The sequence below is a fragment of the Primulina eburnea genome, chromosome 3 (genome assembly GCF_022965805.1).
Source record: "Primulina eburnea isolate SZY01 chromosome 3, ASM2296580v1, whole genome shotgun sequence".
NCBI lineage: Eukaryota > Viridiplantae > Streptophyta > Magnoliopsida > Lamiales > Gesneriaceae > Primulina > Primulina eburnea.
This window is the reverse complement of record NC_133103.1, coordinates 1,288,786-1,313,081: the sequence shown is the minus strand read 5'-3', so window position 1 is coordinate 1,313,081 and position 24,296 is coordinate 1,288,786. Positions and strand designations below refer to the sequence as shown.

Sequence of the window (24,296 nt, the reverse complement as noted above, 5' to 3'; positions counted from 1 at the left end):
TGAACCTCAGACAGGAGACGTGTTCACAGCACGTTTTGCTGATTGTCATTTTAATGAGGAAATCTTCCCAATGTTAGGGGGAGAACAGAAACATACCGAAAAGGAAATTACGTGGTATGTATCATCATTGTTACATATGGATCCAAGAACAAAACAATGTGAAAAGGATGTACAGCAAATTGTGCACTTGCAAAGAATAGCAAATCAAATACCAGATGCATTTGCAGACACAAAAGGGGTAACTAAATCATATATACATGCTGCAAATGCCCCTGCTCGAATTGAAATTCCAAAGAAACAAATGGAAGATACTCATGATGTCATTAAACGCCTGAAGCGTGGAAGGCCAGTCGGTTCCAAGGATAAAAATCCTCGCAAAAGAAAATTCATAGAGAAACACGATGATCACAAAATAAAGAATGATGTTTCTGAAGAAACACATGATGATCACAAAATAGAGAATGGTGTTCCTGAAGAAACACATGATGATGAAAATGTTCTGTCAGAACCACAAACTGACGAGAATTATGAAATCTCTATCAATTACATTAATACTGGAAAAATATGGAACCGAAAAGATATAGATGAAATTGATGATATATTTTCTTATAATGTGGCAATCGACATCATAAATGATAACGAAGATCATGAACCAAAATCTTTTGGTGAATGTAAAAATCGGCAGGATTGGATAAAATGGAAAGATGCCATCCAGGTTGAATTAGATTCGCTAAATAAACGTAATGTTTTTGGACCTATAGTCCTTACACCTGAAGGTGTAAAACCTGTTGGATACAAATGAGTTTTTATTCGAAAGCGAAATGAGAAAAATGAAATAGTAAGATATAAAGCTCGACTTGTTGCACAAGGTTTTTCTCAAAGGCCTGGAATTGATTATGAAGAAACGTATTCTCCTGTGATGGATGCAATTACGTTTCGGTATTTGATTAGCTTGGCGGTATCTGAAAATTTAGAAATGCGTCTTATGGATGTTGTTACAGCTTACTTATATGGATCACTTGATAGTAATATATATATGAAAATCCCTTAAGGATTTAAGATGCCTGAAGCACAAAGTTCAAAACCCAGAGAATGTTATTCTGTGAAATTACAAAGATCGTTATATGGGTTAAAGCAATCAGGTCGAATGTGGTATAATCGACTAAGTGATCATTTGATGAAAAAGGGATATGTAAACAATTCAATATGCCCTTGTGTTTTCATTAAGAAAACAACATCCGGATGCGTAATTATTGCTGTATATGTTGACGATTTAAACATCATTGGAACGAGTAAGGAAATTCAAGAAGTTGTGTCATACTTGAAGGAAGAATTTGAAATGAAGGATCTTGGAAAAACCAAGTATTGTCTGGGTTTGCAAATCGAACAAAAAGAATGTGGAATGTTTGTTCACCAGACAAATTATACAGAAAAGATTCTTAAACGTTTTAATATGGATAAAGCAAATCCTTTAAGTACTCCAATGGTTGTTAGATCATTAAACATAGAAAAAGATCCATTCCGTCCATGTGAAGATGATGAAGATATTCTTGGTCCAGAAGTACCATATCTAAGTGCCATCGGTGCCCTTATGTACCTTACAAATTGTACAAGGCCTGATATATCTTTTGCCGTGAATCTGTTGGCAAGATTTAGCACATATCCAACAAAGAGACACTGGAACGGAATTAAACATATATTCCGTTATCTACGAGGAACGACAGACTTGGGACTTTTGTATTCAAAAGATGCTAATCCAAGTATAATTGGTTATGCTGATGCTGGATACTTATCTGATCCACACAAGGCACGTTCCCAAACTGGATATGTATTTACTCGTGGAGGCACTGCAATTTCTTGGCGTTCACAGAAACAAACACTAGTAACAACTTCATCAAATCATGCCGAGATTATTGCACTACATGAAGCAAGCCGTGAATGTGTGTGGTTAAAATCAATGACCCAACATATCCAAATCTCATGCGGATTATCATTCGACGAGAAACCTGTGATACTATATGAAGATAATGCTGCATGTGTTGCTCAAATGAAAGAAGGATACATAAAAAGCGACAGAACTAAACATATTCCTCCTAAGTTCTTCGCATTCACCAAGGAGCTTGAGAAGAATAAATGTATTGATGTTCGTCACATTCGATCAAGTGAAAACTCATCAGATCTCTTCACAAAGGCACTTCCTACGTCAATATTCAGAAAGCACATATATAATATTGGGATGCGCAATCTACGAAATTTGTGAAGAACTGTTCATGTCAACATCAGGGGGAGTTTACGTGACTGCACTCTTTTTCCCTTACTATGGTTTTTATCCCAATGGGTTTTTCCAAGTAAGGTTTTTAACGAGGCAGTATAAAAACACGTAATGAAGACAATCATTATGATCATCATCACAAGGGGGAGTGTTGAAAATATAATATTAAAATATGTATGTTGAATGTTGAATGTTGAAAATTAGGTAAAATTAGGTGTTGAATATTGAAAATTAGTGTGTGATGATGTATGTAATGAGGTAATTTATTTTGGAATATTTGTATATGAAACTCTATAAATAGAGCACTCATTTGTGAATGAAATAACAATTGAGTTGAGAGAAAAATATTATAAAGTGTGTAGTTTGATAATTTTGAGAGTTTGAGATTTTTACTTTTTACCGTAAATTTTTACTTTTTCACAACACTTTTTACAATAAAAAATGGGTATTTTTGCAAATTTTTATCATTACATGATATGGGTATGGAGAATGGATTGAATAGAGAATAATCCACATATTTTGAAATTTGAAATCATAATCGACTCTACTTATTCAGTTTGAAGCTTAAGTTTCACTTAATTAGAGTACGAAGACATATTTTTAAAAGCTCACTGCACAGTTGCACTTCGCAAAAATAATATGAAGGCTAAAAAAACATAGGTGAATCGAAAATAGCGTAATCGGTCCTTATACGCACTGACGTCGACAAAGCAACCACTAATCCACTATACATATAGTTGCAAATGGGTCGGACGGTACACGGACCCAACTAAACCCAAACTGTAAATACCCAAAGATTAGCTGGGTTCATGTTAACCCCGGATCAGATCGAGGCCCAGTGGGCTCATTTTTTTATTGTTAGTTTTATTTCAATATTCAGGAAACAAAATACTGTGTGAAATTTAAAGTGCTTAGAAAGCGATAGCACTAATTGATTTCTCGTCAAAGTATTTATGGCAATATATGTAAAATACAATTTTATAAAAGGTAATAATCATATAAAACTAAATGTGTTGATCATATATGATATAACTAATGTGAAACTTAGAATCTAACCCTCCTTTATCGAATTAAAACTACTTCAGTGTCTAGAATTCATTTGTGTGTGTGTGTGTGTGTGTGTAAAGTAGGCTGGCTAATTACCTGATTTCTCGAGATACGAACTTGGAAACCCATGTAGGCGGGAAATTCTAGTCGGTGAACAATAACGATTGGGTCCCGTAGGAAATTTAACAGTTTTAAATTCAGATGATACAAAATAATCGGAGTAACCCTATTGTGTTTAATCCCGACTATTTGATTCTCAACGAAAGCGCCAAACTAAAGCACACTCCTCCATTTTCATATATATTCCCTTATAATTTATAAAGAACATGGAAGTCCTGCAATTTGGCATGGGTTATAGCTCAGATTAATTTTTTTAAATAACTAAAATAAAAAAATAAACGCTTAAATAATGTAAATAAAATTGAAAATACATTTATTTAATATAAAATAAGAATATATGTATAGATAAGTAAATACTGAGACACAATAAATAACAAAGTGTTATTTTTAAAATGAATGTAAGATAATGAAAATATTAATATAGTATGTATGTGACAGGTGGATGCCAAGTTTTTTGTGATGTGGATGCTCCAGGAAAAAGGTTAGTTCGATTATGGGTGTGGACACCCCCACACCCCATATGAGTGGTTGAGATTCCACCTCATAGGGAAAAAAAATTAAAAAAAAATAAAATTGGGCCAGAAAAAATTCTGGCCCTTGGATGTAGGATGAAATAATCCCAGGAAAACCAATCCAGATCAAAGACTTGGAACACTATCAGTGCATGCAGGGTAGGATGAAATAATCCCAGGAAAACCAATCCAGATCAAAGACTTGGAACACTAACTTTTTACCATTCAACTCTAAAGCTACCAAAAAAACAAGAAAAATAAAATAAAACGAACAAGCGAAAGCCACCGATTCACAAACAAAAGTTTATTAAAAAAAAGGAAAAATCACGAACAAAAGTTGATACATGCAGATTCACTTCAACTGCACAACGATGACGCTGATGTTGTCTCTGCTTCCCCTGGAAATGGCTAGTTCGACCAAAGCTGCCGCTGCCTCTGAAGCGTCGGTTCGATCGTGCCGCGGCTCTATTCTCCCACGTAGACAGTTCTTTACGACTTGACACGCGATCCTATTGCACAACACATCCCACAGGCCATCTGTGGCTATTATGAGGAACTCGTCAGACTCTGTTCTTTTGGCGACCATGACCTCGGGCTCTGAGATTACATACTTTTTCAGAGAGTAATCGCCTGCATGTGATATATATGAGATCATTTAGATCAGCAACGCAGGCAAAGATCGTGTCTTCTCGAACAATATAGTGCACCAAATACATGTGTTCAAGAATCAAGTGAAGTTAAAACAAGATTCAGTATAGTAGATGATGATATCTGCTAAAGAATATGGCTACACATTCTTGATGATAGGCCACGATAGAATCATGGGTCAGGGGTCACACTCGTCTCCACCAGTCTAAAGGAATGTTTTCAACCTCGTGGATTTTTTCTTTAACAAATTTGTGAAGGAAAGATCCACGTACGTATTTTATTAGAGGTTGCAATCTCCCTAAGATAGAAGGGATTTGATCTCGCTTTAATTAGACTCCATTTCGGTTATCTTACCTAAGGATCTTGAAGTGGCAAGAACCCCTTGGACACGCCAGCCGTTCCAGTTTAAGATGTTTCCTCCTGCAGCTTCTATTCTCTGCTTCTCATCGGGTCGGTCCGGCTAATATAATCCAAATATTAAAAATAATTATTATTATTATTATATAAAGCACGAAATATCCCTTCTGTATACAATATTTTGGCAGGTCATGTATCTGAACAAAAATCTAAAAACGACAGCCCTGAAAAAATAAATATTTTTTCATAACAATTTCAATGAGAAATAATATTATATATTTCATGCAATCTCATTATGAAATCATGAATTTTGTAAAAACAAGGACCGACAGAAAATTACTAAAAAATCTTTATTTTAGGATTAATAAATTAAATTAATTAGAAAACAAAGTTAACACTGTCAGTGTCACCTTGTGATCACTAGACAAAGGCACGGCGGCTCCACCCCGACTGAGCACCGCCCTGGAATCTCCACAATTCGCCACTACGACCTCCTCCTTCCCCACCAGGACAACCAACGCCGTCGACCCCATCTCCGCCGCATTCTCCTTCTCTGAAAACTCTTCATCCATACTCCTAAAACACCCCGCCATCACCTTCTCCCAATCAAATTCCTCCACCAACGGAGACTTTCTAGCCTTCTCTACATGCTTCTCCAAAAAAATATGCAGCCTCTCGCAGCAACTCTTGGCCACCTCTGCACCGCCATGCCCGTCGTAAACAGCAAAGAAATAGTAGTCCCCTGCAATCCCGACAGGCGGAACCACCGCCAGAGAGTCCTCCATCACCCTCCGCCGCCCCATCACCGACACGTGCCCAAAATCCAAGCCATCACTCATTCCCTCAGAAAACCCTTCTTCTCCACAACCAAAGCTGTCCCCTTTTCCACTGCCGATATCCACAAACTCAGCCGACGAAGCTGACGAATGCAGCTCCAAACCCTGATCATTCTTAAAGCTGCCACCCTCCGCCTTCAAACTCAAAGACTTGAGCCTCTGAATCCGCAGCCTATTCCTACGGGCTCCACGTGCCCTTCTGGCATGCAGAGAGGTTTCCTTGCCGGAACCTGATGCCATCTTTTCAGGATCATCTTCTCGCGGTAGTCTTGGCTCATGCATGAACGACATTGGAAGCGGCGCAGAAATGTGAGATCGTAGGGTATAAATATAGATGAATATATAGAGCTACGTGTCTGTGTATGGGAATTTGTAGAGAGGAAGAGAATCGAGGCGGGGAGAGCGACACGTAGTTTTTAGTTGCATCGGAGAGAGGAAGGATTTCGCTAGATAGCCGCTAATATACACGAGTTGGCAATTTCAAAATACAACTTAAGTTTTTGTTTTCTTTTGTTTTTTGTATTTTTTTTTTTTTTTTTTTGCTTTCTGATTTTCGGGTTTTTTTAAAGCTTATTTTTGATTTCCCATATCTATCGCATCTTAGTTTTGAGTGAGTCTCATGTGAGACCGTCTTACGGATCATAATCTGTGAGACGGGTCAACCCTACCCATATTCACAATAAAATGTAATACTCTTAGCATAAAAAGTAATACTTTTTCATGGGTGATCCAAATAAGAGATCCGTCTCACGAATACGACCCGTGAGACCGTCTCACACAAGTTTTTGCCCTTAGTTTTTCCTTTGGGAAAAGAAATATATTTTTTTGGGAAAAGAAATATATTAACCCCCAAAAAAAGGAGTTTCAGTTAATATTTCGTTTCATTTGAAATAATTTTTCATAAAATATAGGTGATTGCCATCGTTAAGAAGGAAGATGGGGATTTCGAGATGTATATATAAATATATTAAATCTTTTATGAGATAGTTTCACATGTCAAATCTATCTATATTTACAATGATAAATAATATTTTTGACATAAAAAGTAATATTTCATCATGATTGACCCAAATAGGATGTTCGTTGTGACACCTCTGACCCGTAACAATAAAAATATGCAGCGGAAATAAATTTTTCTTTAAAATATGGAAGGAGTTTCAAAATATATTTCTTTAAACATCTTTACAAAATAACAATACATGATCATTTAAATGACATAACAAAATACAAAATATCATTCCTATGATCATGCCAAAATCTTCCTTCCAACGGTGTATGCATATGACCCCTATCCACAGTCAACGTCCCGGGCCTCCACTCTGATCCGCATCACATGAAATAACTGAAATGAGAATAAATCTCAGCAAGTGGAACTCTTACATAGCAATGACAATATACTCTGTAAAACATAGCTTTGAAATCATAAATACAATCAACTCTGAAACATAAACTCTGAACATGAATATCATAGCAATAGCATAGAAATGAGATGGTATTTCTCTTTACTCTGGTTGGATTGATATCAATAGTAACTCTGCTCTGGGGTGCTCGTATCCCAAATCGATAAAAACCGATAACTCTGAGGCATATAAGCCTATGGTCGTTGATCAACTAATTGCATGCAATTCTCTGGCTATATATTTATCAATCCAATAGAAACATTTAAACTCTCTCTTGGCTTTAACAATCACTTTGAAACTCTTTCTTTTTTCTTTTATTCCCTTTGAACAATAATGAGACATAAAAACGTCCAATATGCATAGCAATGGAATTAATACATAACAATGAATCAATTGAAGGGAATAACACATTAAAACCTTTGAAACACAATACATATAACATCATGTGAGCACAAGGGCTGAAATTCCACTTACAACCCAATAGAACACCTCAAATAAGCTCTTGGTTCACTACCTACAACAATAATCCATAAATAACACCAACATCAACTCTATATCCAAGAATCCATAACAATAAATCCACAAGAATAACAAACCCAAGTCAACTCTTAACTCAAAACCTTAAAAGAATCGCACCAAAAGCTTACATAAGCTTCCTAGCACCAAGGAGAACGTCGCTCTCAACTCGAATCGTCAAAAAGAAGCTTGGATTGAAGATAGGAAATGAAAGAAATGGAAGAAAACCCTATAAGGTAGAGAGAAAAGTCGAAATGAAGGGGAAGAAATGAGTAAAGTGATGGCCAACCACTCCAAAAAGCACTAAATATCTCGGCCAAACCTCCACCGCGGGTGCGGTCACACAAGCGCCGCGGGTGCGCCAAGCCTTCGACCAAACACCATTTTCTGAACCACTGGGACCGCGGGTGCGGTCCTTACATGACCGCGGGTGCGCTTCTGCATCGGTCCTGCCACAGTGTACTCTGCGCACAGCTTCTTCAAAGATCGCCTCAGAAACGCCTCTTTCCGTCCGAATTAGAAAAAGTGGTAAACTACAAAGTTGTAGCTCTATGTCTTATCTTGACTCCCTCAAAATTTCAGATCATTTGGAGGTCTGAGTAAAAAGTTATGCTAAATCTCCCAACCTGTGTCACTGGAGGAACGTCGAATCACACGACACACTTCGGGACACTTTTGGCTTATCTTCCACAATGATTTGAACAAAACTCAAAATAAGAAAGTTATAGCCTTATGTCTTATCTAACCACTCCAATTGGCCTCACCTCATTTGGATCAATATACCATTTATCATGAATTTAATCGTAACGCCGCTACAATAACACTGCACACATCATCTATAACCAACTATACTAAAATCATAAATCGAAACTCTTAACATCCAAACTATACTTAAACTTACCCAAATAGCCAATAATCATACAAAATCTTAAACCATACCGTACACCGGGCTCGGCTATTACATTCGTCTTACAAAATTAACTCGTGAAACCGCCTAACAAAACTTTTTAAGATAAGAATATATAATGTTATATCAAATAAGCAAATACAAAATCCCTAATTATATAAATTATCCACGCTCTATTTTTTTGTTAAATACACAACATGTTTATTTATTATTTATAAATTGAAAATTATACACTTACATTTTTTGTTCTTATTTTTAATTCTAGAAAATTATAATTGTTTCGATTACTAAATTAGTTACTTAAACATAAATTTCTTTTTTATTATCATTATTTCTAAAAAAAATTAAAATATAAAAATACAAATATTATCTCCAAAATTTTAAAATTTACACAATCTAATCTAATAGCTAGGGTGAATATCATTTGAATGAGTCTCATGTGAGACCGTCTCACGGGTTATAATCCGTGAGACGGGTCAACCCTATCCATATTCACAATAAAAAGTAATAATCTTAGCATAAAAAGTAACACTTTTTCATGAGTGACCCAAATAAGAGATCCGTCTCACAAATACGACCCGTGAGACCGTCTCACACAAGTTTTTGCCATATCATTTTATTGATAGACATGTTTGAAAGACAAGGTAACAAAATTATATATATATATATATATATATATGTATGTATATATTGTACGGTATATACGCACACAATAAAAACACCACTTTTCTTGGCAGAAAACAAGGTGTTCCATAAAATTTTGATCCCCCTCGATATATGTTTCATCTATTATGTAAATAGTTTAGATGTTATTTTCACCGCTCTTATTTCTTTCTGAACATAAAACCCAGGAAATTTGGTGGGAGATGCAATTTATCTTATTCATATATAGATCGGCCATGTCCAAAAATAATTATTTTCTTTCCCAATAATTAATTGACCAAAACCATGACGGGGGGTCCCACTTTTTCCTAGGATGCAAATCTTTACGGACATATCAATGATTCCCATTTCGAAGACAACTTTGTGGCTCAAAATTGAGATTTTTTTGGAGCATAAACAAAAAAAATTGTCAGTTAGCTATATAAAATACTTGCAAGAGGATAAGTATATTTCGATTTTTAGGTTACTTGAGATTTTTTTAAAAAAATTAATCTTTATGGATTGATCCCGATCTAGATCTTCCATTTATAACATATTATAGTATTTCCTAGATGCGATATTGACCCGAAAATTGCGAGAATGATAGATGGACTTGAGATTTGGTTTGGGTAAAAGGATTGGAATGAACTTTGAAATTCATCGTATTGTTATTTTAAAATTGATTTATCAAAAAATAAATAATATGAATGACCCAAATAAAATATCAGTCTCACAAGATACGATTCGTGAGACCGCTTAACACAAATTATTTGCTTTATTTTTTTTCACAATTTCAAAATTACAGTTTAATCTCTTGTTATTTTTTATAACTACTATATGTGTTTATTTAAATATAATAAATTCAAATTACGTGTGATGTTTTTACAAATATGATATAACTTATATTTAAATAAAAATCTAATTATTTATTTAAAAAATATTATATAAACACACCACACTGAATTCGATACATTCATATACATATGAAGTATCTTTGTCATTCAGATACATGTGTCCAATTATTTTGTCCAAATTCCATTCATGTTCCTAGCCTGCTGAAACTCATGTCAGATAAAATATCTGAAGATACATCGATCATATCTATATTCCCCATCAACGTCCAAATTTAGATTAAATTACTTAACATTTAAAACATAATAATAATAATCCCATGAAAGAAAATGTTGCGCATCTATTACTATTTATTAAAAATCTCTTTAACAAAAACAAAATTTATTTTATTTTGTCTTTTTCCACTTTTTTTTTTAAAAAAATATTATTATTTCAAATTACAGTTTAATTTTTTTTTATTGTTTTCTTAGTTACATTTAAAATTACAGTTTAATCTATCAATATTTACCATAATGTGATTCTCATTTAAACGTAACAATTTCAAATTATAATATAGTCCTTCATTATTTTTATCATTATAATATAAATTAATTATAAAAATTTATTGTATAAATGTACAACACCTTCGAGTGTGACATAATGGAAAACCAATATACTTTATTTATCGTATCAAATAATTATAGTCAAAATTTCTTTTTTATTATTATTATGTAATAATATTCTCATGTTAGTGAATTTAACACAGAATCATATGCAAAACTTTCAAATTAATAAATCCATCGTCGTCCAAAAGGACATCAAACTACAAAAATCCTATATAAAAATTAAGAGACTTAAATTATAAAATCAACACATAAGTATGAAAACTAAATTAAAATTTCACGTAAACGGTTAAATATACAAATACAAAATAAGTAAAAACAAGGGAAATAACACAAAAGGATAAGACTAATTATACAATTTGATAGATAAATATAGGGGATTATGTGATTGGTGAACAAATATTAAAAAAAAAAAAAAGCTGAAGAAATTCCTAATTGAACTTTGCACATTTTCAATAAAGAAAAAATGTATCATGATATTTGAAAAATATTTTGTTTTGTTCATACTTGATGTTAGGCAGATATAATTTTATCAAAAGAAAATTATAAAACATTAAATATGTAATATTAGAAGAGCACTATCATTTACTTTGTATGATATATATGTACGTGAAAAAGTAAACCACACATCATATTCAAATCTAATTTTCATCGAACGATGATAAGTTTTTGATAAAAAATTTGTGTGATACGATCTCACAGAACATTTTTATGAGACCAATTTCTTATCTGGATCATTCATAAAAAAATATTACTTTTTATGCTAAGAATATTACTTTTTATTGTGAATATCGATAAAATTGAATCATCTCAAAAATAAAAATTCGTAAGATCGTCTCACAATAGACCTGTTAATAGTTTTTTCATTAGGCTTATAAAACAGATGAATTGTCTGCATACAAATTCAAGAAATACTGGGAATATGTATCGATTACCAACAAGAGAAATCAGAATCACGAGCTCGTCTCCAACATTTCTTCAAGAATTACAGACCTGGGACTCACCATCGGAGGCCCCTTCTCACGTCGCTCGAGTTCCTCCAGCCTGAATGTGACGAGCCGATCCCAATTCCCGCCTTCAAACAGCACCCCTGCCTTCCCATCCGTAATCCTCTGAACAATCCCACAGTACATATGGAAAGGATTGTTCGGATTCTTCACGATAACGATCATTCCGGGCAAAATCAGCGGCAATTCCGGGGGCTTGGGTTTCTTCACGAGACTTTTATCGAACACGAACGATTTATCCTTTTTGGGGGGTGGTGGGTTTTGTGCGATGAACATCTCGAGACCCCTTTCACCCCCTGGGAATCCGCCTGTCAAGCCCAACATCTCCTTCCCGAATCCATCTTCTGGTATGTTTGAGAGAAGCGATGCCTTATCTTCTTTCAGTTTCGACGCAGTTGCGAGTTGGGATGATTCGGATACTGTTCTCTCGAGCTCTTTTCCGAGATTTTCTTCTCCGTTGCAAAGGCCTCGCCCCCCCATTATTTCGTACAGATTGAATTTGGCAGTGGGGATGTTTTTGAGTCGGGATTTCGTGTTTTTGTAAGATGGTGATTTCTGGGTGGTGATGATGGAATTTGATCTGCCGAGGAAGTGGGACTTGGGCAGAATCGGGGGTTGAGGAGTGGGGAGCTGGAATGAAGCAGCCATGACCGATTTTGTTTTGTGTTGTTTCGGTGAACAAGAAAAGATTTGAGTGAATTCTATGCGAGCTTCAAATTGTGGCCACAAGTCAATTTGGGCTTATATCTGTTTTGATTATTTACTCAAACCACTGATTTTTTTAAAAGACAAATAAATACATAATAATACTAAAGTAACAAAATAGTCTTGTTCAATATATTTTTAGTAATATTTCATATTTCTATTTTCATAATATTAATCTTAAGTTTTCGATTGCTTTTAGAGTGACATCATTCTTACTTTCTTAGGTTTTTATGGTTGCTTCGATTCTACATGTGGGGCACTGTCCCTATATAGTTTGGATGAACAAAATTCACACATATATGTGATTTTAAAAAAATTAGTGGACCTCATGTACGTGTGGCTAAATTTGAGCCCTTGATTCTATGATAAGGTAATGTCCCTACATATAGGATGAAATTAACCGGTTTTTATATGATGTATGAATGAACTGAATCAAGTAGAATATGACAAAAAATTTAAAGATCCAATTCATTTAAATTAATTATAATCGAGTTCCATCTCAATTTGAAACTCGCAAAAATTATTTATTTTTTATCGATTTGAATTAAACTTTGAATTCGTTTTGAAATATTTAAACATATCGGAGAACTATTTGTAATGAAGTGGGTCGTAGACTGACCTAACATGAGGCCCAACACAACTCATTGACCACTACTGGTCATGACCGTAGGTTGGTCCAACATTAGTCATGATTCATGTCTATGTACCATTACTCATAAAATATTTCACAAGTTGTTTCTTTCGCCTCCCCACACTCGAATTTAGTGTTTCAAGACTTAAATACTTATGTTAGCTATTAGATGTGATAATAACATATCCAAAATTGTATATATAATATATGAGTGACATCATTTGAGGACACAAAGTTAGATACAGTAGGTGACCATAATATCTATATATATATATATGTGTATATATAAATTTAATCGGATTTCTCTATTTGAGTTTGATATCAAATTTTCCATTAGATTCAAATAAAATTGTCTTCCCTCCATATTCTAGTTGTGCTCGACACTTGATCTATTTGATTTGAAGATTATAAATTTAATTTTTTGTTGTTAATTTATTGATGCGTTCGTTATTTAATTTTACATAACTATTTTAAACTCCCTAAAAAAAATAACTAGTAATGAAAGGTACTGTAATAGTATGTCTGTCAAATTAGGTGCGTATTAATATATATAACATTTTAATCCAGGAGAATTAACAAGGGGGTGTAGCTCATATGGTAGAGCGCTCGCTTCGCATGCGAGAGGCACGGGGTTCGATTCCCCGCATCTCCATTCCATTCCATTTTCGTCTTTATTTATATTTTTCGAAAATGCAACTCGAAATCTCTTTAGTTTGAGATTTTTTTTTTTTTTTTTTAAAATCAGTGAGAAAATGTCTTATAATGTCTTTCTAAGCATTTTTACACATAAAATTCCATCCAATCCAAAATATATTTCTTAACATACTAAACACATTAATATATTTTTATGCTTGTGTTTATTATTATATCGTCTAAAACATATTTCAAATTTATGGAGAACTGAAAAATGAGTTAGGCTATTTTAAAAAATGTTTTTTGGCCTATTAGGTACTTTAATTTACATGATAAATCATGATATCAATACAAATCAAGCACTCGATCTTTCAAAATTATGAATTTTGAGTATGCATTTATCATCAGACCATTCACTGGATCGATGGATCATCATAGTCAGATTCTAACTCGATTTGTTTTTAGAATATTGATTATTTCGATTCTAACAATCTAACAACATTATTAACGTGAAAACAATTAGCTAAAGGATTTGGGTTGAGCTGTGTCAAAACAAGTTATGCTCATCGAACCGGTTTGTCCCTAATATAAAATTAGTAAATTGAGTTTACAATATATATTTGCCAAAGCATGAGCCGTCCTACCAAATTGGATACAAAATTAGTTCTGCTCCCCAAACCTGGGCCCATTTTAACAGTGTTAGGTTTGGACATGGCTTTACTTGTTGGATTTTCATAGCAGCAGTATAGATTTAATTAGACTTGGTTCAACTGGGTTGTAAATTAAGTTCAACTCAATTGACCATCTTAATTTTCAATACTACTCGTCGTTTTTAATAATGCGAATTCATTAGGTGAAAAGTAGGGACGAACCTAGAAAATTGAGGCTGGTGAACAAAAATTTAAAAATTGACAAAAACTTGTGTGAGACGGTCTCGCGGATCGTATTTTGTGAGACAAATATCTTATTTGAGTCATCCATGAAAAAAATATTATTTTTAATGGTACAAATATTACTTTTTATTGTGAATATCGGTAAGGTTGACCTATCTCACATATACAAATTCGTGAGACATCTCACAAGAGGCTTACTCTGAAAAATTTTAGTGGTGACAAAAGAAAAATTGAAAAAAAAAAAAAATTTAACATTGCTCGTTTTGCTTTTGATTCCCTTTCACCTTTTGTTTGGTTGAATGATGATTTTTTTTCTTGGTTGGTTAAGCTTGTAATGGATGATTTAAATCAATAAAACTACAAGTTTTATATATAAAAAAATTAAAAAAAAAATTGTGGGAATAAAGCGGATGGCTCCGTTTCCGGTGAAAAGGGCTAGTACTAGTTAATACTATGCCACTTTTTTAAAGTTAAACTTTCCACTGAGAAATATTAAATCAAATCATTGAAGGATTGCCTCGCATGCGTGAGATGGTGCTGGGTTTTATATATATTGTTAATATATTTAATTAATTATTAAAATTAGTAAATATGTTGTTAGAATAATTTTAAAAATAATAATCAATTAAATTGATTATATATCATACAATTATAAACTAATTACATTTAAAATTCTATAAAATCGAATATCAAAGTGAAAATTTAATAAAATATCATATGCGAACATTTAAATATATTTAATATTTATAATAGTAGATAAATATATTAATACTTGATAAATATTTTCTTTTATAGGATGTTATTATTGACAAGAAAAATACTATTTTAGCATAAAGTCTGTTTTTATACACATATGTATTAAGTTCTTATAGTGTGTTTGGTTCCATGAATTTTATAGAATTGAGTTGGATTTGGAATTTGAAATGTCATTTTAAGTCTTTAATATAATAGAATATTAAAACGAAATCGAGATTTGGTGAGAGTTGATATAATTTAATGAAATTTTAACAAAAATGAAAATGGGTTTTCTCGAGAATTCATGGGATTTGGGTTATATGAACGAAAATTAAATAACTTATTTTTTCTTTTTAAAACTAATTTAAATATCATTTAAAAAAACAATATATTTAATTTACACATACTTTATCGTACGATTGAAAAAAATTGTTTTGAAGTCATTTATATATTTTTAAAAAAGTTTAATTTTTTTTTCATTTGCTTGCGATTCTCTATTATTTTTTATTACTAAAAACTTAATTTATCATAATCTGATGATTTTATTTCAATATGTTTATAATTTTTTTTCATTATTAAAAATAATTTTATATTTATAAATACTTTTTCTTATATATCACGTATAAACAATATATGTATATTAAATATTATTAATAAAATACAAATTTTTAATATCAATTTAAATAATCAAATCTAATTACTAAATAATATTAGTCAATCACCACAATAGAATACAAAATCTATTGATTTTAAATTTCAATTCCATTTTTAATTCGTCCAAATACCGTGTTAGGAGTTGAGTTCACATCAATTCAAGAATGACCTAAATCTAAACCAAATTTCTTCATACAGCCAACCACCTGTAGTTGAATCCGGTTTCTGAACCATATTCCATTTGGCTAAATCCATCGCAGGGTACCCACGTGTTGTATATATATTATATTACCAGTGTGCACTCTTTGTATACACAGCATCTCTAGAGTTCACTTTTTGTTCCTTCTGCATTTTGCATCTGAAAAATCTGATCAATCATCAATTTTTGTTCCGGGGTTTTCATTACTCTCGATCAAAACCATGTCGCGGAGTATACTTGTGACCGGGGGTGCGGGATACATCGGAAGCCACACTGTGCTGCAGTTGCTGTTGGGAGGATACAAGACGGCGGTGGTGGATAATTTGGACAATTCTTCCGAAATTGCCATCAAGAGAGTCCAAGAACTCGCTGGTGAACATGGATCCAATCTCACTTTTCACAAGGTCCCTTTTTTCTCAGTTTCTCCTTAATTTTCTTTGGGTTTTTATGGGTTCTGTGATTTTTGGTGTTTGGATTGCGGTTTGCATGGAAAGAGTCGACCTTGATTAGTATTTATGTATTGCAGTGGTGTTGCAACATATCGTAAAGTTTGAATTTCTTGGAGTTTTAATTGTTTGTTAATCGGTGGATCTGTTTTATTTTGGGTAGTTTCTGGTCGTTATGGCTTTGAAGGTGGAGGGATTCTTGTTGATGTGTAAACATTTTAGATTCGTTATGATTTTAGTTTTGATAGTGACGCTAGATTGGGTGGACTAGTGCAATTAATGTGAAGAGTGAGATATTGGACTGATTCTATGATGAGTTTGATCATTGATCCACACTTTTCTCTCTGAAATACTGTCTTATGATAGATGAACTGTGATGGTGTTTTTTTCTAATTGTTAACTTATCTCTATGGTATTTTGTATTTGATTGCAGATAGATCTGCGGGATAAGCCTGCACTTGAGAAGCTTTTTGCTTCTGAAAAGTGAGTATTTTCTTGGGTTTGTATTATTTTATTGTTTATCTTCAAATAAATATCTGATTGTAGTAGGGATTGATGACGAATTTGGGTTCATGGACTCTAGCCTCACAGCCGAAACACTCATGTTGCTGTTACTCTTTCCGTTGATGACATGTGTCATTGTTCTCCAATTGCCGAGATGGCAAGATGTAAGATTGTATAGAGGAGTTTGGTTTTCTTTGGTGTAGGCGGAAAAAATAACACATTCATTGTAAGTTGATTATATGTTCAGGATTAAAATTCAGAAAGTCATGTATCGTAGTGAGATTCATGAATAGCAACCGCTTAAGAAAGAAACAAAATAATCTTTGAATGATCATGAGCAGATGTCTTCCAATTGTGGGAAACTTAAAATATTGGATTGCATTGGTGACATCTGGAAATACCAAGAAAACTCTATTTGGTTCAGTTGAGATTCATGAATAGCAACCGCTTAAGAAAGAAACAAATAATCTTTGATTGATCATGAGCAGATGTCTTCCAATCGTTGGAAACTTAAAATATTGGTTTGCATTGGTCACATCTGGAAATACCAAGAAAACTCTATTTGTTCATTGTTAATTGATTGACGGTCGACAGTAGCAGTCGTCAATAATTTTGGGTTATAATCAGCTGAGACTAGGTACGCAAGTTGGATTGTCATCTTATTTCTCAGTATTGGCTGTCTTCAGGGACGGAGTCAGAAAATAGAGGTTGCGAGGTTAAAAAAATTTTAAATTTTTTTAGGGGAACAAGAGCAAATATTAGTTGGAAAGTGAAAAATATATAATTAATTTTATACTCCTAGTCAATGAAATTAAAAAATCGAGGGGGGTCGCACCAACCCGCCCCCACCTTGGCTCCGTCAGTGGCTGTCTTGTTCTTCGATTTACATATTTAATTTCAATTTTTTCATTCAGGAAAACAATGATCTTTATATTTCTTTTACCGTCTATATTATGACCCTCATCTCAATTTAGATCTCAGGGATAGCTGATGAGGTTTAACTTGTCACGAGCTAATGTTATCAATAGAAATTTGATTCATTATCAATAAATCAGTAGTGGGATTTTTTATATTGGTTCTTCCAAACTTAAGCATTGACCCCACTTTTGTTGCTGACATTGAACTCAATTAAGGTTTGAGGCTGTTATTCATTTTGCTGGATTAAAAGCAGTTGGCGAAAGTGTGCAGAAACCGTTGCTGTACTACGACAACAACCTTATTGGCACAATTGTTCTACTAGAAGTCATGGCGGCACATGGCTGTAAAAACGTACCTGTCTAAACTATATCGTGGATTCATTTATATATATGTGTGCTTGTATGTATTATTTTCAGTTGATTTATTGTCTTAACTCTTAACTGGATTTACTTGTACTTAATTTTCAGCTTGTATTTTCATCCTCAGCTACTGTTTATGGTTGGCCAAAAGTGGTACCATGCACAGAAGAATCCCCCATAAGTGCTGCAAATCCCTATGGACGTACAAAGGTAATTGTCAGCATATGTTTCGAGAATGAATCTCATCAAATGATATTAATATGCAGTCGGGACTGAACCCAGGAATTTGGGAAGAGAGGCGAGATGGGTTGGCTCAATGAATAAAATTTCAAAAACTATTTGTTTGCCCCGGCCCCTGGTGGACTTGCTGTCTTGCTCCTTGATTACGCTGATCTAGGAAGAGAGCAAAACTGCTTCCTGTAGTTAGCCTATGCCTTGTTTATTTGAATTCCTCGAGAAATGTCATTATCGAATTACTTGACAGTATTTTATTTGTGCAGCTTTTCATTGAAGAGATGTGTCGTGACATTTACCAGTCCGACTCTACATGGAAAATCATATTGCTGAGGTACTTCAACCCAGTTGGCGCACATCCTAGTGGATATATTGGTGAAGATCCCCGTGGGATTCCAAACAATCTCATGCCCTTTGTGCAACAAGTGGCTGTTGGAAGGCGGCCAGCCCTGACAGTTTATGGGACTGATTACAAAACAACAGATGGAACTGGGGTAAGTATGCTGATATGCTTGGAATTTAGACAATTATTCCAGTCTTTTATTTGTTGATTTGGTATTCATTATGAATGGATATGAAAGTACATGTGCTTTTTGTAGTTGGGTTTTCATCATATTTTTTACAAATTAGATTGTTTCTGCATGGTACAATTATTTATGTTGTGGTTTGCAGTAAACATTTTCATTCAAAATCAGGCTGAAAACTTGTGTCCTAAGTAAATAGAGTTCATTGGGTATGTTGGTATATTTATTTCATTTATAATCGTTCAACTGCTAGTGATTTCCCAGGTACGTGATTATATCCATGTTGTTGATTTAGCCGATGGTCATATCGCTGCTTTGAAGAAGCTCGCTGACCCTTCTGTAGGTACAATCACTAATTTGGGTATTTGTTCAACAGTTATTTTCCTATCTAATTTGAGGTTATTCTTTTAAGATTCTAGCGTGGATTTAGAGATCTTAAGAAGCTTAATTATCTTGTACAGATATTTTTACTTTTAAGTAGCATGTCACATCGTAATTCTTAAAGATACTCAAATAAAACATTTATAATAGTGGTTGGTGAAAGTTAACTTCACACCTTTTTTCTGAGTATATACGGATAACAAGAGGAATTCAAGTACTTAGAGATGCATGCTTCAATAGATTGACTGATTATGATTCCTCTCGAGATAGAGTACTTTTCTTTTACCCCGTTTAGGACCTTTGATTTGATATTCTTTTCCTCAATTAGGTTATCTCATGGTAACGCGTTAACTAACTGCCTGCAGGTTGTGAGGTATACAATCTGGGTACTGGGAAAGGTACATCTGTGTTGGAGATGGTGGCAGCATTTGAAAAGGCATCTGGGAAGGTTTGTTCTCGAGAAAAAATCATCCACTTGAGATTTTAGACGTTGTAAAAATTGCCCTTGATGCTTGTGTCCTTGTATTTTTTTTTATATCATGTTCCTCGGTACACTACATGTTTTTTTATATCATGTTCCTCGGTACACTACATGTTTTTTTATATCATGTTCCACGGTACGCCCTCTTGCATAAGTTCAAATCATTTTTGTGTGGTTGTTCAGAAAATTCCACTGGTGATGGCCGATCGACGGCCTGGTGATGCTGAGATCGTGTATGCTGAAACAGGAAAAGCTGAACGTGAATTAAACTGGAAGTAAGTGTTAAATCATTTTGAGGCATTAATAAATAACCTCATTCTGACTAGCACCACACAATCAACGACTTTCATCTTTCAAATTTGAAGTACCTGAATTTGGCTAACTTGAAGGGTTCAAATTGTTGCAGGGCGAAATATGGCATTGAGGAGTTCTGCAGAGACCAATGGAACTGGGCCAGCAAGAATCCTTACGGTTACGAGGCTCAGGCTCCTTAATCTGCTAGCTGAAACATGCGTCGTCCCGTTACCTTATCTTCTACTGACTGGTCATTTTCTGTCTTGCTGTTTTCATGACTTGAGGTGCTACATATACGTTATTGCCCTGGCCTTGAACCAAAAGGAAAAAAAAAGAATCTCGAAAGTCTCGTTGATTCAGGCTTAGTTAGCCAAATTTTAATGAGATTGTTTGGGAGAAACGATTTTCCGTTTATTGTGTCTACTCATAAGACGTGCTTTTATTGAAAATTAATAAATTCAGCGACAATTTGGCCGATCTCTTTCTTTTATCTTCTTTACATGGAATCTATTATCCTAACAGATTTAACTACTTATGTTTTCATGATATTACTTAATACATACATACATGAGACATGTACTCTTTGATGATACTATTTTAAAGGTAGGATTTCATCAACATCGATGTTATTTGCTTTTCATGTTGAAGAAAATGAACGAACTAGATTGCAAGAACATAAATGAATGCGAGTTTTTGATAATATCCTTCAAATTTTTTTTTAACGTTGAAAAATATCAAGAGGACATCTTATTCGAATAATTTTTAAATACTTAATTCAAAATATTCACGAAGTACGCTTTAGAATTTTGCCAAAATATAAGTTAACCGTATTTACATTGATTATAATTGAACTTTATTAGATACTTAATCTAAAATCACAAGTACCAGTCACCAACTAAGTTGGAAGACTAATGAATAGACATAATCATTAATCAACACCTTTCCGATAATTCTTTAACATTTTATTTGTAATTTTTGTTAATAATATATGTGATTTATAATTTTAAATACAAAAATATGGTTTATTTCATTCTACCCATGTGGGCATTGTCTCCATGATAGGACGGATGACCAAGATTTGGCCATGCATATATAGGATCCATTTTTTTTAAAAATTATATGTGTAGCAAGATATTATCCGTTGAAATGAAGTGAGGGTAGTGCCCACTAAGTAGGATCTCATCTACCCAAAAATGAGTGAGTCTCATGTGAGACCGTCTCACGGGTCATAATCCGTGAGACGGGTCAACCCTACCCATATTCACAATAAAAAGTAATACTCTTAGCATCAAAAGTAACACTTTTTCATGGGTGACCCAAATAAGAGATTCGTCTCACAAATATGACTCGTGAGACCGTCTCACACAAGTTTTTGCCCTCAAAAATATAACACAATAAGGACAAAATTGTAATTTCAACGCTATCCAATTTAGCCGGGATCCGGATATCCGATCCCGCGGGCCCAAAGTACAACCTTAAATTGGATAGCGACGCCTCAACTTCCAAATTCTCGCCTTTCTTTATTTTCAACTCTGGTGCTACGATCTCGCCTGCCCTTTTGCTGCGAACTCAAGAAGTTCTCTTGCAGGTAGCATTTTCTCTATTTTTTTCTAATTAATTAATTAAATTTTTTTTTTTTCATTTTGTATGCAACCTGTATGCAATGGTTTGTGGCATTGTGTCTGTTTTCGTCGAACCCAGATGGCATACGTTTTATTCTTATAAGAATTGACATCTTGAATCATATGATTTGGAATTTAAGGTTTAAACTTTTGTTTTATTGATGGACGTAATGTATTATGATTTGAGATTTCAGTTTGTGGGTTCTTTCGGTTGTTTGCTTTTCGCTGTCGGTTCTTTAAAGTGACTGTAATTGGTTTCTGTATGTTGTTTTTGAAGGGATGATTCGGAGGCAATGGATAATGTGATTGGATTTGGCTTTGGTTTTTTTTTTTCCTTCATTTTTTTCCACATTTTGTCGTACAATCAATGATCTAGATGTTTATGCCCAAATTTGGGCCACATTGGAGTGAGGAGAAGGTTTACTACATTGACTGTAGAACTACGATTAATTTTATTGAATCCAGGTCGTGTATATTAGGTGTATAAAACCTATATTTTTTTGGGACAAATTTTGGGTTTTTGAGTTTTGAATCTGTTGAAAACGGAATTAAACCAAATATAGGGCATTTTTGTGCTTTACGAAAAACCAACTCCGATTTTTAGTTCAAGAACACCTTTTATATTTACGCCTTGCAAGTTGTACAAAAAAAGATTTGGGCTTTCTATGCTGCTGTTTGGATTTTTCTTCATATTCTATTAGTCAATCCTTGTTGTCTCAAATTTTTTCAAAAAATTGATGCCAAAGGTTTTCCTAGGCTTTCTAGACATGTTACGTTCTGGTTTCTCGCCCCTTCTTTTCTGAACTTTGATGTTTAGAAATTTTGTTGTTACTGATTCACATTATTGTTCTGAGTTTAAATACGACGCCTGCAATGATGGAGGGGTTGTAGGTTTTTGTTTCAGTCTACTACTTACGATGATGCATACGCAGATTTTAGGCGAGATTAAACTAAGAATGTTATCATAGTTTATGGCGTCAGATGGACAAATTGTCGACCTTTCAGGATCTACGACATCAGAAAGGGAAATTTTCAACATTTCGGGACCTTTGCACCTGACTAAAGTTGACTGGTAAGACCTTAAACTATTCTTGATGTTTGCTTTCACAGCTTAGAGGTAAATCATCTTACGATTCTTGCCATTTCATTACGTAATAGCTCTTGTGAAGTTGGATTAAGATAGTTCGTTGCAGTTAAGAGCCGTTTTTCATGTTCCATTGTTGTTTTGCAGGAGCAATCCATGTCACCGTAGGTCCGTTGCAGCTAGTTTGGTTCAGAGTGTGTACATTTTGGAACGAGACCGCCAGGAAAAACGAGAAGGGAGCCAAGCCCTTGCTCCTCCGTGGTGGAATGCCTTCCATTTTCAGTTATATCGTCCCCTTATAGATGACGCTGATTCTTGTGTATTCGGTGCCATCTATCAACTTACTTCCACCCAAAACAATCCTGCGTCACACGAGGCTCCACGATATGTAATTGCTTTTCGAGGCACCATAACCAAAGGAGACTCTTTCTCAAGAGACATTGAACTGGACGTCCACATCATAAAAAACGGTCTCCATCTGACATCTCGGTTCGAAATAGCAATACAAGCAGTTCGATATGTTGTCGCTACATTTGGAAGTGCAAATGTCTGGTTAGCGGGTCATTCACTCGGTGCTGCCATGGCGATGCTGGCTGGAAAGAACATGGCCAAGACCGGCGTTTTTCTTGATTCGTTCTTGTTCAATCCACCTTTCTGTTCAGCACCAATCGAGAGAATCAAGGATAAGAAAGTGAAACACGGCATTCGAATAGCAGGCAGCGTGATCACGGCAGGACTTGCTTTTGCGATGAAAAATAACCACCAAACAAACCGTTCTGGGGAGACGTTTCTTTCCCTTTCTTCATGGTTACCATGTCTATACATCAACCCATCTGATTATATCTGCTCCGAGTACATCGGGTACTTTGAGCACCGAAAACGGATGGATGATATTGGGGCAGGAGGTATTGAGAGGTTGGCGACACAACACTCAATCGGAGGTCTTATGTTGAATGCAATGGGTATGCAGTCTGACGAGCCACTGCATCTTATTCCATCTGCGAATCTAACGGTGAACCGCTCTCAGGCAAGAGACTTCAAAGATGCTCATGGTATTCATCAATGGTGGAGAAGTGGCCTGCACTTGGAATCCAAGATTTACAACTATAGGTGATGTTTGTTTTATTTGAAAATCTACCCAAGTTTTTACTCTCTGAAAACGTTTGCCTGATGCGAACGAGGCGTGAGTCTTCTGTTGATCTGCTGTAAATTTTCATTTCAAATCGACTAATTTATATATATTTACTATATATAGATATATTGTGTTTGTTATATTGTTCT

The 24,296-nt window shown here is 34.3% G+C and overlaps 4 protein-coding genes and 1 non-coding gene across 8 annotated transcripts; 3 read left to right on the top strand and 2 right to left on the bottom strand.

Annotated features, from left to right (window-relative positions):
• Positions 1–4,303: 4,303 nt before the first annotated feature.
• On the bottom strand, positions 4,304–6,032 carry LOC140828612 (probable protein phosphatase 2C 8). The gene is made up of 3 exons (XM_073191548.1): positions 5,367–6,032; positions 4,954–5,059; positions 4,304–4,581 (listed from the first exon to the last, which is right to left on the bottom strand). The coding sequence occupies exons 1-3, from the start codon at positions 6,030–6,032 to the stop codon at positions 4,304–4,306; spliced, it is 1,050 nt and encodes a 349-aa protein (XP_073047649.1).
• A 5,522-nt stretch (positions 6,033–11,554) lies between these two features.
• Positions 11,555–12,450, bottom strand: LOC140827968 (NAD(P)H-quinone oxidoreductase subunit S, chloroplastic). Its single transcript, XM_073190931.1, has one exon. It carries the CDS (start codon positions 12,364–12,366, stop codon positions 11,665–11,667), a length of 702 nt encoding a protein of 233 aa, XP_073047032.1. The 5' UTR covers positions 12,367–12,450; the 3' UTR covers positions 11,555–11,664.
• Positions 12,451–13,633: 1,183 nt separating this feature from the next.
• Positions 13,634–13,706, top strand: TRNAA-CGC (transfer RNA alanine (anticodon CGC)). The gene has a single exon. It is a non-coding gene; the product is annotated as a tRNA-Ala (tRNA).
• Positions 13,707–16,170: 2,464 nt separating this feature from the next.
• LOC140825136 (UDP-glucose 4-epimerase GEPI48-like) lies at positions 16,171–20,786 on the top strand. The gene is made up of 9 exons (XM_073186707.1): positions 16,171–16,572; positions 17,048–17,097; positions 18,252–18,387; positions 18,504–18,605; positions 18,896–19,123; positions 19,418–19,496; positions 19,900–19,982; positions 20,199–20,290; positions 20,422–20,786. The coding sequence occupies exons 1-9, from the start codon at positions 16,390–16,392 to the stop codon at positions 20,507–20,509; spliced, it is 1,041 nt and encodes a 346-aa protein (XP_073042808.1). The 5' UTR covers positions 16,171–16,389; the 3' UTR covers positions 20,510–20,786.
• Positions 20,787–21,763: 977 nt separating this feature from the next.
• LOC140825135 (GDSL esterase/lipase At4g10955-like) lies at positions 21,764–24,287 on the top strand. Of its 4 annotated transcripts, none has more exons than XM_073186702.1 (3): positions 21,764–21,897; positions 22,209–23,003; positions 23,163–24,287. In XM_073186702.1, the coding sequence occupies exons 2-3, from the start codon at positions 22,903–22,905 to the stop codon at positions 24,127–24,129; spliced, it is 1,068 nt and encodes a 355-aa protein (XP_073042803.1). In that variant the 5' UTR covers positions 21,764–21,897; positions 22,209–22,902; the 3' UTR covers positions 24,130–24,287. The 4 variants fall into 4 exon arrangements, with proteins under 4 accessions (XP_073042803.1, XP_073042806.1, XP_073042807.1 ...); XM_073186705.1 differs by having other exon boundaries at positions 21,766–21,897; positions 22,864–23,003; XM_073186706.1 differs by having other exon boundaries at positions 21,767–21,897; positions 22,900–23,003.
• Positions 24,288–24,296: the final 9 nt, after the last annotated feature.

Coding starts and splice junctions, on each gene's coding strand:
- LOC140828612 (XM_073191548.1), bottom strand. CDS start 6,032: ATGGCATCAGGTTCCGGCAAGGAAACCTCTCTGCATGCCAGAAGGGCA. Junction 5,060..5,366: donor CTTTGTCTAGTGATCACAAG/GTGACACTGACA, acceptor GGATTATATTAG/CCGGACCGACCCGATGAGAA. Junction 4,582..4,953: donor TGCCACTTCAAGATCCTTAG/GTAAGATAACCG, acceptor TATCACATGCAG/GCGATTACTCTCTGAAAAAG.
- LOC140827968 (XM_073190931.1), bottom strand. CDS start 12,366: ATGGCTGCTTCATTCCAGCTCCCCACTCCTCAACCCCCGATTCTGCCC.
- LOC140825136 (XM_073186707.1), top strand. CDS start 16,390: ATGTCGCGGAGTATACTTGTGACCGGGGGTGCGGGATACATCGGAAGC. Junction 19,497..19,899: donor GCTCGCTGACCCTTCTGTAG/GTACAATCACTA, acceptor AACTGCCTGCAG/GTTGTGAGGTATACAATCTG. Junction 20,291..20,421: donor GAACGTGAATTAAACTGGAA/GTAAGTGTTAAA, acceptor AAATTGTTGCAG/GGCGAAATATGGCATTGAGG.
- LOC140825135 (XM_073186702.1), top strand. CDS start 22,903: ATGGCGTCAGATGGACAAATTGTCGACCTTTCAGGATCTACGACATCA. Junction 23,004..23,162: donor CACCTGACTAAAGTTGACTG/GTAAGACCTTAA, acceptor GTTGTTTTGCAG/GAGCAATCCATGTCACCGTA.